The sequence below is a fragment of the Budorcas taxicolor genome, chromosome 11 (genome assembly GCF_023091745.1).
Source record: "Budorcas taxicolor isolate Tak-1 chromosome 11, Takin1.1, whole genome shotgun sequence".
Taxonomy (NCBI): domain Eukaryota; kingdom Metazoa; phylum Chordata; class Mammalia; order Artiodactyla; family Bovidae; genus Budorcas; species Budorcas taxicolor.
In genome coordinates this window covers 26,163,154-26,181,663 of record NC_068920.1, presented here as the reverse complement: position 1 = coordinate 26,181,663, position 18,510 = coordinate 26,163,154, and the positions used below count along the sequence as shown (strand labels likewise).

General features: G+C 39.0%; 1 protein-coding gene and 2 non-coding genes across 3 annotated transcripts; 1 reads left to right on the top strand and 2 right to left on the bottom strand.

The window, feature by feature from the left end:
- Positions 1 to 5,218: 5,218 nt before the first annotated feature.
- On the bottom strand, positions 5,219 to 5,325 carry LOC128057124 (U6 spliceosomal RNA). Its single transcript, XR_008200297.1, has one exon. It is a non-coding gene; the product is annotated as a U6 spliceosomal RNA (small nuclear RNA).
- Positions 5,326 to 5,617: 292 nt separating this feature from the next.
- LOC128056286 (placental prolactin-related protein 4-like) lies at positions 5,618 to 17,912 on the bottom strand. The gene is made up of 5 exons (XM_052648998.1): positions 17,738 to 17,912; positions 10,606 to 10,787; positions 8,346 to 8,453; positions 6,429 to 6,608; positions 5,618 to 5,809 (listed from the first exon to the last, which is right to left on the bottom strand). The coding sequence occupies exons 1-5, from the start codon at positions 17,910 to 17,912 to the stop codon at positions 5,618 to 5,620; spliced, it is 837 nt and encodes a 278-aa protein (XP_052504958.1).
- Positions 12,771 to 12,875, top strand: LOC128057022 (U6 spliceosomal RNA). Its single transcript, XR_008200218.1, has one exon. It is a non-coding gene; the product is annotated as a U6 spliceosomal RNA (small nuclear RNA).
- Positions 17,913 to 18,510: the final 598 nt, after the last annotated feature.

Here is an 18,510-nt window from a genome sequence, read left to right as displayed (position 1 = left end):
CTATTTTTCCACATCAATATCCAATCAACCTTTCAAAACTCCATTCTAAAGCCATCCCATTTGCGTCACTCCTATGATACACTCAGATGGTCCTAGCTTTACTTCAATCCACTGTAGCACTGTGTTGGCATCACATCTTCTTCTTCACTCTATTATGCCATATAGTAATTTGTGTGTTTATATCACCCTCTCCTTCTCCACAACTTGAGGGCCTACTTCTGGAAAACAGAGATTTTTTTTTTAAACCTCAGTTTAAGTCCTCATTATTTCCATGATATATGATTTACTAATCTATAAGGTCAGTGAACTTCAAAGGTTCTTCATTTGTTTGTTTCCATTCAGTAAACACTGCTACTATTCTTGATATAGCAGGTTCATTTTTTCAAATGTGATCTTACATGGAAATCTGTAAAGAGGGAACAATCGACACTTTCTGGATGGCAAGGAAGTGGTTGTTAATTCCTGTCTAAATGTCCCCTCTTTGGCTATTCTTGACTGACTCTATAGAATATCTATGATTCTGTTCAATATTGTCTGAAGTGTACAGTATTCACTTTATATGTCACAGTCAAGCAAGGAGAGTGCTTTCAAAGTCACCACCTTTGTTGTTGATCTAACATCCTAATTTATGCTTGAAATAAATTTTATAAGAGACAAATACATGAAGATGTGTGTGGTCTATTGGTGAATGTATGTTTCCTCCAATTGCATTGTCCCCCTTATTGCCAAATTTCCCCTCTAATAAATACCATCCTCTCTGCTGGAAATATCTAGACATTGAAGGAAAAATATTTAAGCAAGTAACACAATAGAATTAGATGTTTTTGGCAGTAAATGACTTAGAAAGTGCTTACAGGGTTTTTTCATGGTCTTTTGCGTTTTGAAAGAAGAAAGTGAAAATACAAGAATGCAGACACTTTACATGCATGAAGAAGCCAAAAGAGGAATTGATAGACTGCTTTCGGGGAGAGTATTCTGTCATGTTCTGAAAGGTTTGGGTCATCCCAGGTAGAGGCAGGGCAGGACTCAGGCAAGAATAACCGTGCCTATGAAGGAAGAGGTTGGTTTTGCGGGACAGTGTTCCTGTATGTGGGTGAAGGTGTCTTTGCCTAAAAAAAAATAATTTGGCTGGATTCTGCCCTGAAGAGTTGCCAAGCTTTGTTCATCTCTAGAACAATGACCTTTAGTAACAACATAAGAATACTCCTAATATAAAGGACAATTTCAGAAAAAAAGAGAAGAGAAAATGAAAATAAAAGGGAATATGAGATATTCACTCTTAGGATATTAAAAAAAAGCATATATATTTGGGTCCTTGAAAATAAAGTGTTCTAACAGCATTTCATCCTTCACTACCCAAGTCCTTGACTCACTTTCCCTTTCCTGCTTTTCCTTCCTTCTTTCTCTTCCTTCTCTCTTATTCATCCCCCTTTTCCTTCTACCTTCTGATTTCCCATTTTCTGTTTATTAGGAATTACTGCTAATGGCCTAAAGATGCTGCAACACCAGCCCAGCAACATCACTGACTTCTTAGGAGAGCCAGTCAAGAGATTGGCCCTCACCCCAGGTTGTTTGGAGGCGGTTGAATAAGCTGAGCAACCCTAATCCAGTCACATTGCTCCAGACTCAGTAGAGACTCGGTCTATTTGGAGAATTTTATAATTCAGGGACCTACGAGGCCGTATTTGTAAGGCCAAATAATTAATGACAAGGATAGTTACTCTAAAAGGAAGAGAGAATGGCATCTCACTTCTCAGATAAATGTGTTTTTGAATCCAGCGTTCTGTCTACTTGGTGTCTATGTGACCAGTTGGACAGTTATCCAGAGGCCCCAGGCGGGGGACAGATGCACACCAGTATTTCTGCCATTCAGTTGTTCAGAATGTTTATGATACATGGGTTTCCTGTGGGTCCGCTAGTAGGCATCTGACTGTGGGCTACTTAATTTTCTCATGATGGTGCTTGCAGAGTGAGGGAAACAGAGAGGCTGTCGTGACTACTGCAGGTGGGGAGCTGTGGGTTCCAGAACATTTCCCCTGATTAAAAAAGAAATATGAAGTTGGGGATCCCTAACTTGTGAATGTCCTGGAAAATCACAAGGATACCCCTCAAGGGAAACACTTGTCAGTCAGGGGGAATTTCGGATCAGTCCATCTGGACCAAGAAAAGGCTACAACAGCAGCATGTAAGTCAGTGATGTCAGAACTTTCCCATCTTGTTACCATCTACCCTGTTTCAACATGGCCTGAGGAATGACGATCCTGAGAGGGAGAGAGAAGGAACCTTGCAGAAATGGACACATCTGCATTTCCTGGTCAGTCCCCTGGGCCTCAGAAGGGGAGAGGGAAACACTGAATAAGCTGAATATGAGATGGAGTTGACACTTGACTGACCTGGACTTGGGAAACCCAGAGTGATAGAATGTGTGGAATGGGTGCAAGGTGATGCAGGAAATGAGGATGCAGTGGAGAGTGGGTGACAACAGCCCCTGGAGGAGGATGAGCCAGTTCACCTTTGTATCTGCTATGGTCTTAATCTTTGTGTCCCCCAGAAATTTTGTATGATGAAATCCTGATACCCATGCTTATGGCATCCATGGGCGGAGCTTTTGTGAGGTGATGGAGTTATGAGGATGGAGCCTCCTCAATGAGTTGAGTGCTTTTATATATAAGAGACACACAGATCTCCCGAGCCCTCCCTTCGTGTGAGGATACAGAAAGAAATGTGTGACCAGAAAGGACCCTGCATGACCACGCTGTGGAAATCCATTTCCATTGTTTTTAAGTCTGTGATGTTTTGTTATAGCAACCCAGAAGGACCAAGACAGCGGCCTAACAATCCTTAGACAGTTCAGTAAACCTCATGCTATTTATACAAAAGTGCGAAGTATTTATCTTGTCTGGTGTAACACTGTCATAGCTGGCTGACAGTTCGTGGCTGGCTTTCATAATGAATCTAGAGAATTCCATCTTCTTGGTAGCATGACCAGAATGATGAACAATTGTCTAATTCTTTGATTCTAATAATTTGACCCAGAATAACTGGCTGTGATTCTTCAGTAATCTCTTTTTTTTTTAATTTTAATTTTTATTTTATTTTACTTTACAATACTGTATTGTTTTTGCCATACATTGACATGAATCCACCACGGGTGTACATGCGTTCCCAAACATGAACCCCCCCTCTTAATGGTCTTCTTTTTTTTTTTTTTTTTTAATGCTTTTTTATTTTATTTTTATTTTTTTTAATTTTAAAATCTTTAATTCTTACATGTGTTCCCAAACATGAACCCCCCTCCCACCTCCCTCCCCATAACATCTCTGTGGGTCATCCCCATGCACCAGCCCCAAGCATGCTGTATCCTGCGTCAGACATAGACTAGCGATTCAATTCTTACATGATAGTATACATGATAGAATGCCATTCTCCCATATCATCCCACCCTCTCCCTCTCCCTCTGAGTCCAAAAGTCCGTTATAGACAGCTGCGTCTTTTTCCTGTCTTGCATACAGGGTCGTCATTGCCATCTTTCTAAATTCCGTATATATGTGTTAGTATACTGTATTGGTGTTTTTCTTTCTGGCTTACTTCACTCTGTATAATCGGCTCCAGTTTCGTCCATCTCATCAGAACTGATTCAAATGAATTCTTTTTAACGGCTGAGTAATACTCCATTGTGTATATGTACCACAGCTTTCTTATCCATTCATCTGCTGATGGACATCTAGGTTGTTTCCATGTCCTGGCTATTATAAACAGTGCTGCGATGAACATTGGGGTACATGTGTCTCTTTCAATTCTGGTTTCCTCGGTGTGTATGCCCAGCAGTGGGATTGCTGGGTCATAAGGGAGTTCTATTTGCAATTTTTTAAGGAATCTCCACACTGTTCTCCATAGTGGCTGTACTAGTTTGCATTCCCACCAACAGTGTAGGAGGGTTCCCTTTTCTCCACACCCTCTCCAGCATTTATTGCTTGCAGATTTTTGGATCGCAGCCATTCTGACTGGTGTGAAGTGGTACCTCATTGTGGTTTTGATTTGCATTTCTCTGATAATGAGTGACGTTGAGCATCTTTTCATGTGTTTGTTAGCCATCCGTATGTCTTCTTTGGAGATGTGTCTATTTAGTTCTTTGGCCCATTTTTTGATTGGGTCATTTATTTTTCTGGAATTGAGCTGCATAAGTTGCTTGTATATTTTTGAGATTAGTTGTTTGTCAGTTGCTTCATTTGCTATTATTTTCTCCCATTCAGAAGGCTGTCTTTTCACCTTGCTGATATTTTCCTTTGTTGTGCAGAAGCTTTTAATTTTAATTAGATCCCATTTGTTTATTTTTGCTTTTATTTCTAGAATTCTGGGGGGTGGATCATAGAGGATCCTGCTGTGATTTATGTCTGAGAGTGTTTTGCCTATGTTCTCCTCTAGGAGTTTTATAGTTTCTGGTCTTACATTTAGATCTTTAATCCATTTTGAGTTTATTTTTGTGTGTGGTGTTAGAAAGTGATCTAGTTTCATTCTTTTACAAGTGGTTGACCAGTTTTCCCAGCACCACTTGTTAAAGAGATTGTCTTTACTCCATTGTATATTCTTGCCTCCTTTGTCAAAGATAAGGTGTCCATATGTGTGTGGATTTATCTCTGGGCTTTCTATTTTGTTCCATTGATCTATATGTCTGTCTTTGTGCCAGTACCATACTGTTTTGATGACTGTGGCTTTGTAGTAGAGCCTGAAGTCAGGCAAGTTGATTCCTCCAGTTCCATTCTTCTTTCTCAAGATTGCTTTGGCAATTCGAGGTTTTTTGTATTTCCATACAAATCTTGAAATTATTTGTTCTAGTTCTGTGAAAAATATGGCTGGTAGCTTGATAGGGATTGCATTGAATTTGTAAATTGCTTTGGGTAGTATACTCATTTTCACTATATTGATTCTTCCGATCCATGAACATGGTATATTTCTCCATCTATTAGTGTCCTCTTTGATTTCTTTCATCAGTGTTTTATAGTTTTCTGTATATAGGTCTTTAGTTTCTTTGGGTAGATATATTCCTAAGTATTTTATTCTTTTCGTTGCAATGGTGAATGGAATTGTTTCCTTAATTGCTTTTTCTACTTTCTCATTATTGGTGTATAGGAATGCAAGGGATTTCTGTGTGTTGATTTTATATCCTGCAACTTTACTATATTCATTGATGAGCTCTAGTAATTTTCTGGTGGAGTCTAAAAATATGGAACGCTTCACGAATTTGCGTGTCATCCTTGCGCAGGGGCCATGCTAATCTTCTCTGTATCGTTCCAATTTTAGTATATGTGCTGCCGAAGCGAGCACTTAATGGTCTTCTTTGTAATGCCAGGTTCTGCTATTTGTGACTAATTTTAATAGAAGCTTCATTCTCTCAATTGTAGGGGTAGATTTTCTTTTGATTTTCTATTAAATGAAAATAAGAAATGCGAACAAATTGCCCTCTTAGATTTTGACATCTCTACAGAGTCTGTGTTTATTTTTTTTAAGAAGAGACCCGTTTCACAGAGCATGCATTAAAAAGCTGTAAATTTCAAACAAGCTTGCTATGGGATAGATCATTATGACCATCTCAGAGCTGGATGGGATGGATGTGGATTTAGCACTTGCTGTAGATCAGTCGGCACGCCAGGAACTTGGTGTAAGTGTCAAGTTTATGTGCATCTCTGCGCATGCAGTGGAACAGCCTATAAAATGCAGAATGACGCCTATTTTCATTGCTCGACAGTAGGGGGCGTCCATACCAGTAAATGCGAGCCATCCTCATCTTCTTCCTGACTGTAGAAATAACCTGAATATCCAAAAGATGATGACTTCTTATGTGTTTTATTAGTATTGGTTTATCTTTGTTCCTTCTAATTATCAAATTAAGATTTTGGGAAGACATACAAATATAAAATTCTCTAGATATAGATTTGGAGCCAGCCTCTAAGAAAACTATTAGGAATCTAAAAAGTAGAACCATAACTCAAGTTTGATTTTAACTTTCCTCTTTTCTTCCTTCCCACTCTCATCCTTTGATTTGAGGAGAACAGAGAAAGAAGACAAGTGGAACTTCAGTAGCAGATGTTCTGGGTTACTTTGAAGAAAATGCTGATCTTGGAAATTCTGTTCTCTAGTTCTCTTACTCTTGAAAATATTTCAACCATCTGTGCCCACCAAGAACAAGCTTTTGGTGGAATTGTGTGCAATGCAGGGAAGGCTGCACATGTCAAAAATTGCAGTGAAATTCTGATTCCTTTACTATCACTATGAATGACTAGGCTCCTGGTTTATGTAGTAGCAGTCTAGAATACAGAAGACATGAATCTTTTTCTTACAAAATGAGATATTTCCAAACTCCTTACGCTTACAGAAGTCACCTCTTTCATTCATGAGCAAAGCATGAAAGCCCTCTGCAGGATGCTCACCTGGCTGAACGGCCTCTCTATGAGTGCTTGAAGTTCTTTTGCTTTTTTCACATTTTCTCTAGCGCTGGATAGGGTAGTAACTGAGACTTCTTTCACACTCCGCAGTTCCGTGACTAGCTGATACAGAGGTTTTTGCCAGGAGTACAGTAACATGAGTATCCACCTAATAAGGCCTTTATTCTAAGCAACCATAAGAAACAGTCTCATTAAAAAATCATAATTCAGTGGTTTGGGTAACATGTGATCTTTGCTCAGAGCAGCTGACCTAAAAAACTTTTGGTTATTCCTATGTGTATGCAGAGATTTTTGAAGGTAGTAAAAGTTGCAAATGTATAAAACGTAAGCTATTAGTTCACACTTTGCTGAATTATTAAAAATCTAGGTTATTTTACTAACTAATACTTCTGATAAGTTCTAATTTATAACATGAAATATTTTCTTTTTTCTTCTGAATTCTACCACCACTCAGTGAGTTCTTTTATGTTTGTATATTTGCGTGAATCTAAGTATTTACGGCAAGTCAGTACGTGCCTGCAGTGCCTGACCCAGGAAAGAGGGATTCCACCTGTGCCCACATCATTGTCACCCAGTGATTCATTCGTTTTATGAATCAGATTAGTCCTTCGTATTGATTTTCGATCAGTAATTTGTTCTATGATATTACAACAAAGAGACAAGGAAGAAGACATGGCATTCCTAAACAGGCTTCTCTCCTCAGCTGATCCCAACACCAGCCCCCTGCTGACTCAGAAGAGTCTGTTTTGTTGACCTGTCTCCGGGCAGAAAAAGGCACAGCATTGTCTTTAGTAACAGCATCAGTGGGATTCACAATGGAGGGTTTCCCCCCTAGTTCACTACTACTAGCAGAATTGAGCCTGAAAATCCAGGGGGTGAAGATCTCTAGTTAATATGCTTGATTTCTTTCAGCCATGAATTGTTTTACTGGTAAAGAACAGAGAACTGAATAGGATTAAATATAGTAATGCACATAAAGTGCTCAGTAAAATGTATGGCCATGTAGTAACTCTCAATGAACTTTAAATTTAAGCTTGTTGAAACCTCTTCCTCTTTGACCTTTGTCCTTTACTTGATTATTCTCATTATTAATGAGCTTGACAGAGGAAAAGAATGCTGGTATCATTAAGAAAGTTGTAGAGAGAGAAGATAGTATTTTAAGGGGGGATGCATGTGAAAATATTTAAATAATGTTAGGATGAAGGATAACGCAGGAAATCAGAAAGGAAAGATTATAATGATGAAAATTTGGAGCTGCCATAAATGATTGAGGCTTGACATGTAAACTATGTTGTCCTCAGAACAGAGGCAATCGTTATGGCCATGAGAAGCAAGGCAATGTTTTATAGGCCATCATGGGGGACACTTACAAATTAAGAATAAAAGGTGACAGAGGAGTCATTGAGAATGACGAATGAAGGTGTCAGAGAAGTAGAAACAGAATCAGGAGAGCCTTGAAAGGCAGATGTGGGGGCTTGGGTGGTGCAGTATAGGATTCCCACATAGCAGTCACTAGTAACAGGGAGTACGCAAAACTGGGGTGTGTTTCTTACATATTCATGAATTTTGCAATCTTATATTTTACACATGGAAGTTCCCATTCATTTCCTGTTTTCATACAGTATAACAGCTGCAATCCTGTGTCTAATCCATTGGTTGAACTAAATTTGTCCGCATGGACGATCTATAGATCTGTTATTTATGTTGCTACTACATATCTTTAGTCATCTCTTGATTTTGCTCATGCTTCATCAACTGCATAATATAATTTATCTTCAATTGCTTACAGGCCTCCAACTTTTTCTGCATTTACAGTTACCATTACCTCGAATAATCTGAAGCCTGGTAACCTGCATACTGTCTCATTTGATCTGGTAAAAAAAACCCAGGTAAAAGACTCACGTTCATGCGTCGGATGTGCTCTCTCTCTTGAGGGATATAGAGGAAATTGGTGTGGCAGTCGTTGGAGGCATTGATATAGTATGGTTTGTCCTGGGCATACTGTAAATCCTGAAAGTGATCAGACAATTAGTTAGGGTTGTTGGGCATTCAGTAGATGAACCCATTACCAGAACATTAACATGTTGATACATGTATAATTTTTATTGGGGGGGCATCCCAAAATTTGAAAGTCATTCTTTTCCTACTTTTTCTATACATTGTCTCTATAAAATTGATTTTACATCTAACTTTTCTAAGTTTAACCTTTTCCCTTCTCTGTTCTATTATTATATATATTGTTTATTTTTTAGTATTTGAACCAAATATAGCACATATGTACCAATATTTGGTGCTTTCTAGGTGATGATAGTGGTAAAGAACATTCCTGCCAATGCAGGAGATATAAGAAGACTTATGTTTGATCCCTAGGTGGGGAGCATCCCTTACAAGAGGGTAGAGCAGCATACTCCAGTATTCTTGCCTGGCTATTCCTATGGACAGAAGAGCCTGTTGGGCTACAGTCAGTAGGACTGCAAAGAGTTGGACACAACTGACATGACTTAGAATGTACGCATGCACCTATATTTAACCATTTAATCTCTTGTTTACTGTGGGTTAGAGCCAATATATTCCCTTGCAAGGAGTTATACAGTTATGAGTTTGACTTATCTCTGAATCCACACCCCAAAATCTTAGTGTTCATTCCAGGTGCAGAATACAATGTTGTTTATGGAGACAAAATGGTGTGGCAGAAATACATGGTATAAAGTTATAAGAAATACTAAGCAATGGACTGAGAATAATAAGAGTAGTAAAATCTAGCCAACACATTGACAGAGAAAAACTGATCTTTAGCAAAAGTTATGAACATTTAAAGAGATTACTTGGAAGAGTTGGAAAAAAAAATGGACAGTCAAAAATGGAGGATGAAGCAAAAACTAGTGAGTAAAGAGAACTACGTGAATTTAGTGGAAACCTTTAGCACCGCTTTTTATTAGCTGTTTGCTCTGCTGTGTGCTCCTTGATTGACCTAAAAGAATTAACATACAACTTTCAAATATTTTCCTCAGAAAGAGAATAATTGTTTCCATTGTAAACTCCCCTTCTATGGTAGCTCAAAACCTATTCCCTGCAAATCTTAAAACAATAATTCGTAGCATTAAAGAAACTACCAGCATTCATTTTTGTGACCGGGATTCATGTTCTAACCACCGACTTCACTGCAGAGCAGTTCTCATTTATTGGCTATTTACTGTGAGCCTGGAGAAGAATGCCCAGAGAGACACTGAAGGACCTGAAAATCAGCATGCTTCCTTTTCCCCAGTCCCACCTAAAAGTGCTTTGTGTCAGGTAGTATTGTGGACTGAATGTGTGTTCTTCAACTTCATGTGTTAGAGCCCTAACTGCCAAAGTACTGTGTTTTGAAATGGACTGTAGCCCACCAGACTCCTCTGTCCATGGGATTTCTCAGGCAAGAATACTGGAGTGGCTTGCTGTTCCCTCTTCCAGGGAATCTTCCAGACCCAGGAATAGAATCCAGGTCTCTCACGTTGTGGGCAGATTCTTTATCATCTGAGCCACCAGTGAAGCCCATTAACATTAAATGAGTTCGTAGGGTGGAAAACTGATCCAATAAGTTTAGTGTCTTCATGAAGCAAAACAGCAGAGCATTTTCTCTTTTCACTCTGTGTCTCTGTGTCTTTTCCTCCATCTCTCTTCCCCACCCCTCACCCTGTGTGAGGATGCTCAGAGAAGCCAGCCTGGGACAAAAGAGTTCTTACCTGAACCTCTCCTTGCTGGCTCCCTGATCTGGGACATCTAGCCCCCAGAACTCTGAGGAAATAAATTTCTGTTGTTTATTCCACTGAGTCTATTATATTATTTTATGGTATTCCTAGCCTACAAATACAAAATCATTTATTTTGGAAAATAAAAAACAAAATGAATGAAAGGAAATTGAAAAAGTTATTGCACTTCTTAGGAATCTTTGAGATTTCATAAAACTGATCCTTTCTTCGATTTCCACATCTTATGAGCTGATGGCTTCTTTGAGCTAGTGTATTATTTGAAGTTTGGCTGATGCAGCTTTCTTGTTGAAAGGATGATATAGCCCAGTCACTTACGCGAAGGTTCCTTCTGGGAGCCTGGTGGGCTACAATCCATGGGGTCACAAGAGTCAGACACGACTTAGCAACTAAACCACCACCACCACAGTACTTACAAACTCATTGAACATTTGCACGGAGTGGTTATAGATGTTACTGGTCAGCTTGGCAGCATGGGAAAACAGGTCCATAAGGGCGGTCCGGCAGATGTCATCCCCGTCAGGACAGAGGGACGGGCATAAGAGGCCTTGGCACAAGAGCAGATTTGACATGACCAGCAGCAGGAGCAGGCAGGACCCTGTTTAAATAAAAACATGAGCCATTCTGAGATGATCTAGTCATGTGAGATTATCAAATCCATCCTGTGGAGGGAAGCCTTCTCTTTCTCTGTTGCTCTGAGGAGGAGTTAGTGCTGTAGCAGCTGGGGTGGGGAAGAAGTGCCTTCTGTGTAAATTTACATGGATGATGATATTTGCACAAATAGAGAGTTGGAGAAGTAGGTTACTCCCTGTATTTTTGAATTGTTCCCAGAAGTACTTCTGTGCTCTGCAAACATTTGGAACTTAATTCTGAGCCAGAGTGTTTAGGCCATTCTTTTAAGACAGTTTAATATTGGGACTCTGCAGACTCTGAGCAGGGAGGCCCTCTAGGAGTTTGTAATTTTTTCACTCTACATTGATGAATGCTTGCATTTAAGACACTGATGACAAGAAAAATACAGTTGCTCTGTGTGGTTTCCCATCACACTGGGGTAAAAGTGAACACGTGATTGACTGATCGCTACTATTGACTAAAAAGAGAATACTAAGAGAAAAAGAATACTGTACTTTGGATCTGCTCACTCACCTTAGTAACCCCATGCATGTCTTTGATACTTTCCCATAAGCTTTCAAACATCTTAAAATTTGTGTTTCACAGTAACCCTGTGAGATAGCCTTAATCTTCACTATGATCATCAAGTTATGTCAATGAAGGTGCAATGACTTGGAGAGGGCAAGTGGTTTTCCCCAGGTCCCATTATTAGCAGATGCAGGTGACCGGGCACCAATACACTCATCTGTTCACTTCCTGATGTTGCATCACACATGCCTGTGGCCCTTGGTCTGCATGTGTGTAACAGGACCACATCAGGAGCTGTGATGACTCTGCTTAAAGAGAAGAATATTTTGTCTTTGACTGCAAAACAGCAGTGATCCTAGAACACTGGTTTTATCCACTTGTTCTGCTCTGTCTATAAAACACTCACTGTTAAAGTCTTTGACTATCAGTGTGGGGGCCTGGTCTCCTAGCTAGCCTTTTTTCTAGGCACCTTGACTGCTCTTCTACTTTTATACATCCTTAATCTTCTCATTATGTTTGTTTCTTCTCGAAAATAGCAAATAAATCTCCAAATGGTACTATTACCTGGTCAGCACCCAAGACAACATTATTGGCTCTGCAAACAAGGCCTACCCTTTCCTGACTTTGACTTTTTAGGGACAAAATTTATGTGTCTGGTCAGGAGTACGTCCTGACAACCCATAGGGCTTAGTTTTTGAACCATTTCCAAGCATCTCCTCTTTGATAGGAGAACTAGACCTTCATGCTTCCATGAGGTTTTGCAATATTTCAGGAATTATTCCTGGCCCTACCTTTGGCCAACAGAAGCATAAAATCATAGACTCTTGCTAGCATGATTTTAATATTACTTTTCCTGTGCGTCCTTTGTAAGTAAGCAGAATTTAAGACTGAAGTGAGCAAGAACTGAGTTTGGACAAGAGAACTGATAAAATAGAGATTTTAACCTCCTGAATGAGATCTGAACATGATTCTTTTTCCAATTTACCAGAAGAGTGGTAATTTAATGAAGGATAAGATATCAGCATTTATGAGGTTTATTCTGCTTTTAGTTATTTTAAAGGGGCATGGTATCTAAGAATAAACTGGTCATTTAAAATTGGGTGATGAAAATAAAAGAAGTGGTTCTCAAAAAGGAGACATATAAGTTGGAGAAATTTGGGACTATATCTCTCATCAACTAAAGAGCTTATTGTGAGAGGCAAGGAGAATAATAGGTTGTATAACACAGACGTATTTGTGTGCATATATTTCTGTGCATGTATACATGTGTTATGCATAAATATATGCTTAATTCCTACACGGAATTTTAGACTTTATAAAATTCAGTTCTATAATGGATAGTTAATATAGCAGAATACACTAATTCCTGATTTAATTGACCATTTATTGGTAGATGACTAACTATATGATTTCTTTTTCTGTTAAAATGTTAGATGTGTCATTGCTTTGGTAGCACATATATCAAAAAATTGAAATAATACTGAGAATATTAGCATGGCCCCTGCCCAAGGAAGACACACAAATTTGTGAAGCATTCCATATTTTACTGTATCAACTTTAAGGGTTGGGACGGGAAGGAAGGTGGGAAGGAGGTTGAAGAACGGGGGAATAGGTAAACTATGGCTGATTCATGCTCATGTTTGGCCAAAAGCAGTACAGTATTGCAAAGCAATTACCCTTCAATTAAACATCTATAAATTGAATTATTAAAACTGTTATTGGGATCATATAACAGGTTCACATATCCACTGTATGACTAAAGAGGATCTGACTGGCAACTGATGGTGTCAATTATTGTTGGTTAGTGATTCATTTGAACTCTGGGAGTTGGTGATGGACAGGGAGGCCTGGCGTGCTGCAGAGTCAGACACGACTGAGTGACTGAACTGAACTGAGTGATTCATTAACTTTATAGTTGAATGAGAAAAATAAACTAACAAACATTATTGTCTGTGATTCAGTGTCATAGCAAGCTATAATCCTTGTCTGCATTCGCTTTTAGGTGGTATAGTGCCCAAACTTTGAAACTGAGGCTGTTCCCAGAAGCGCACAGTCGTGAGTCTTGCCCAGGGTTTTTGTTCCTGACGCTGGAGGCTTCTGTTCGCTGGTCACTAAGGCCAAAATTTTCTCTGCTGAGCGTTCTCTGGGTCTATGACGTGCACAAGTCTTTATATTTTGGTTTTCTAATTTGATTATCTTATTCTTTTGACCAGACTACCAAATCCCTTTACGACTTTTTTTTCAGGCACTTTTCTACTTTGATCTTTCTGATGCTCATTAGTGTATCTGCTTCCATGTCTACCTCTCTGAGTAGTTCTCAGTTTCTACATAAACCCTACCCTATTCTCTTACTGTCTGGATTTTGGCGTTTAGCATCAGCATATTTTATGAACTTCATTTTTCTTCTGGTGCAGTTCCTGGTATACAGCTTAAGCTGGTTGGCTCCCATCTGGCTTGTTCGTGTTGTCTCCAAAAAATTAGAGAACTCTGCTTTCTTTCTAGCAGCCCCTTGTTTTGATACCATTGCTAATTTTCTGTGATTTCACTTCTTGCCTCATAAGCTTTGTCTTTCTCAATCTACTGTAACTTGAGTACTATGTGCCTCTATGTTGGTATTACTATTTTAAATCAATATTAACCTAGTGTACATGAGAAGTAAAGGGAATAAAATTATAATAGAATAAGGATAATACATTCCCCCAAATTAAATTCCAGTAATGCTGCCAGTTTTAACTGACTTTCTATCCATGTATTGTTGAGGTCCCCTACTCATTTTTCTGTACGAGGTGTTTCAATTTTGAAATAGAATGCAGAAAACAAGGGAGTGAAAATTCTGGAAAATACCTTGGATTTTAGATGCCTCAAGATTAAATATGTAATTATTAGTTTTTAATAGTTAGTAGGGCTATTCTTAGCACCTATAGCTCAGGATAGGGTGATTGATCAGTGAAGGCAATGGCACCCCACTCCAGTACTCTTGCATGGAAAATCACATGGGTGGAGGAACCTGATAGGCTGCAGTCCATGGAGTCGTGAAGAATCAGACACTACTGAATGACTTGACTTTCATTTTTCATTTTCACATGCATTGGAGAAGGAAATGGCAACCCACTCCAGTGTTCTTGCCTGGAGAATCTCAGGGATGGGGGAGCCTGGTGGGCTGCTGTCTATGGGGTCACACAGAGTTAGACACACTGATATGACTTAGCAGCAGCAGCAGCAGGGTGATTGATATTGAGTGAAGGATGTATATTGGGAACTGCAATCGCCAAACAGGTAACTGGAGATAAACAATGCAATGCCAGGAAGACACAGGCTTTTGTTCTGGAAGGAAAAACTTACCGTGTCTGTCATCTACTGTCTACTCTTCAGATTTTTCAAAACACTTTCTTCCTTTGCTCATTTAAAAATATTGGTTGTTTGATTTTTTTTTCCTATTGAGTTGCATGAGTCTCTTATATATACTTGGATATGAAGTCCTTACCAAATATGTGATTTGCAAATATTTTTTTTTCATTCCATAGGTTGTCATTTCATTTTTATTGATGGCTTCTTTTACTACGTACAAGGTTTTGAGTTTGATGTGGTCTCACTAGTTTATTTTTGCAGTTCTTGTCTTGGCTTTTGATGACTGAGTTGTTTGAGCTGCTTGTATTTTGGAAAGCAATCCTTTATCAGTTGTTTTATTTGCTATTATCTTCTCCCGTTATTACTAAAAGACACAGACTGGCTGAATGAATACAAATACAAGACCCATATATATGCTGTCTACAAGAGACCCACTTCAGTCCTACAGACACATACAGACTGAAAGTGAGAGGATGGAAAAAGGTATTCCATGTAAGTGGAAATCAAAAGAAAGCCAGATCGGCAATTCTCATATCAGAAAAAAGAGACCTTAAAATAAAAACTATTAGAGATAAAGAAGGACACTAACAAATGATTAAGGGATCAGTCCAGAAAAGACATAGCAATTTTAAATGTTTATGTACCCACAACAGAGCACCTCAATACATAAGGTAAACACTAACTGACATAAAAGGGGAAATTGACAGTAACACAATAATAGTAGAGCATGTTAACACCACATCTATACCAATGGACAGATCAACAGAACAGAAAATTAATAAGGAAACATAAGCCTAAAGGAAATATTAGAGCAAACAGACCTAATTGATATCTTCAGCACATTCTATCCAAATGCAGAAGAATACGCTTTCTTCTCAAGTGCACAGGGAACATTTTCCTCATCTCGGGTCACAAATCAAACCTCAGTAAATTTAAGGAAATTGAAATTATTTCAAGCATTTTCTCTGACCACAACACTATGAGATTAGATATCGATTATACAGGGGAAAAATCTGTAAAGAACACAAACACATGGAGATTAAACAACACATTTCTAAATCATGAACAGGTTACTGAAGAAATAAGGCAAATCAAAACATTCCTAGAAACAAGGAACAATGAAAACGTGATGATCTAAAACCTAGAGAATGCAACAAAAGCAGTTCTAAGAGGGAAATTTATAGAAATACAAATCCTACCTCAAGAATCACATTGAATAGACCACCTAACTTTACATACCTTTCACTGTTTTTAAATTTCTCTTATCAATGTCTTTAAGGTTTTGTATAAAATCTTTCAACACCTTGCTTGAGTTTATTTCTTATTGTTTTATCTTTTTTTGATGCAATAGTAAATGGGATTGTTTTCTTTATTCTACTTTCTGATAGTTCATTGTTGATATATAGCTAGGCAACTGAGTTTCGTATACTGGAATATAGTAAACATAATGCATGCTACATCTTTAAAGAATAGAAATTTTCCCACAAATAAGACATATAGTTGATCAACAGGTATATGACAAGCTGCTCAGCATCACTAATAATCAAAGGAAATGCAGATCAAAAGCACAACAGGTATCACCTCATACCTGTTTGAATGGCTAATACCAAAAGGTAAGAAATGACAAATGTTATTGAGGATGAGGAGAAAAAGGAGTACTTATGCACTGTTGGTGGGGATGTATACCAGTGCAACTTCCATGGAAACATACTGTGAAGGTTCCTCAAGAAATTTAAAAGAGAACTGTTATGTGATGCATTATTCCACTTCTGGATATATAGTCAAAGGAAATGAAATCTTTGTCTCAAAGAGAGATCTGTATTCCCATGTTCATTGCAGCATTATTCACAGTAGCCTTGATGTAGGCACAACCTGGGTATCTTTCAACAGGTGAATGGATTAAAACAATGTGATGTGACATATATATAGGTAAATATTATTTAGCCATTAGAAAAAGAAAGAAATCCTTCTTTCCATTTGTGGCAACATAGATGTAACTGGAGGGCTTTACACTAAGTGAACTAAGACAGAGAAAAACAAATGCCATAGGATCTCAACTATAAGGAATCTCGAAAAAAAAAAAAAAAAAAAAGATGGAACTCAGAGTAGAGAAAATGATTACCAAAGACTGGAGGGTAAGGGAAATAGAGAGAGACTTTCAAAGGTTACACACTTTCATATATAAAAAATTAATAAGATCTGAAGGTATAACTTTGAGCTTCATGATCTAATCGTGGTATCTAATCATGAGTTTTGAGCAAGCTCTGGGAATTGGTTATGGATAGGGAAGCCTGTGTTGCTGCAGTCCATGTGGGACATGAATGAGCAACTGAACTGAACAGAGGCTCTAATGTATAGCATGGTTAATGTAACTATAAGATGGTGTTATATCTTTGAAATTGTCTGAGAGAGTGGGCATCATTGAGCAGCATCACCAACTAGATGGACATGAGTTTGACTAAGCTCTGGGAGTGGAGGATGTACAGGGAAGCCTGGCATGCTGCAGTCCATGGGGGTCTCAAAGAGACACGACTGAATGACTGACTCTAATGAAGAGAGTGGAACTTACCTGTGTTCTCTTCAAAAACCAAAAGTTAAACATGTGCGGTCATTGCAATGCTACTTAATAGAAAGGGAAACTCGTTTCTAATACATGCACAAATAGGGGTGGGTAAGATGACGGAGGGGTAGGTGGAAGTGGGGTACACCTGTCTCCACTGATGCATCAGGAATATCTAAGATCCAGCAGTTCTCACAGAATACCATGAATATAGGCAGGACTCCATGACTACTGAGAAGGAATATCCAGATCCATACAGAATTCAGTAGGACAAAGGAAAAAAGGGACAAGGAGGAAGGGGAAAGAAGGAGCAGAGCAAGTGGGACCAGCCTGCACCAGGGGGTGAGGGGGCTGAAGAACTAGGGAGAGATCCCCAAGTCCATGGCCATCCACTGGGACGGGGGAGGCATTTGAAGCAGTTGGGGAGTGAACTCACTAATCTGTGACAGTCTGAACAGAGTGAGAACCACATAGACAAGCCATGCTGCAGCCTTTCATACCTCGGACAGGGTTGTAAGTCCACTGGTGTCCACAGAAGCTGGAAGCTGGAGCCATGGGGATTGCAGAGTGATCCCAGGGTGAGGACTCCTGTTGACCGTGGGGAGTCAACCTGATGGGATGGGATGGATGAAATCTGCTGCATGGAATGCTTCTTAAGGAAAGCCATGAGGCCATAAAGGAGGGGATCTACTGCCTGTGGAGTAGAACTATCTCTTTCTCCATGCTGGTACCTGTAGGTTGAGCAATAAAGACTTCAGTGAATGTGGTCCTTAAGTGCCTGATGCACTAAGCAATGGAGAATTTTGAATGTCTATATACCTGACCCTACCCTATTCTCTGTTAAGGAAAGCCATGAGGCCATAAAGGAGGGGATCTACTGCCTGTGGAGTAGAACTATCTCTTTCTCCATGCTGGTACCTGTAGGTTGAGCAATAAAGACTTCAGTGAATGTGGTCCTTAAGTGCCTGATGCACTAAGCAATGGAGAATTTTGAATGTCTATATACCTGACCCTACCCTATTCTCTGTTAAATTTTGGTTTTAGCATTGCAATGTTTTTATAAAATTAAATTTCTTCTGGTAGAGTTTCTGATTTACAAATTAAGCTAATTTCTCACATCTGGTGGGTTCTTGGTGTTTCAAGAAACTTTGAGAACCTCCCTTCCTCTTAAGGCAATACTGTCCTTTATTTTACTACCATTGCTGACTTCGCATACTTTCACCTCTTGCACAATATATTCTGTCTTCTATACTCACTATAAATTTAGCAGTAG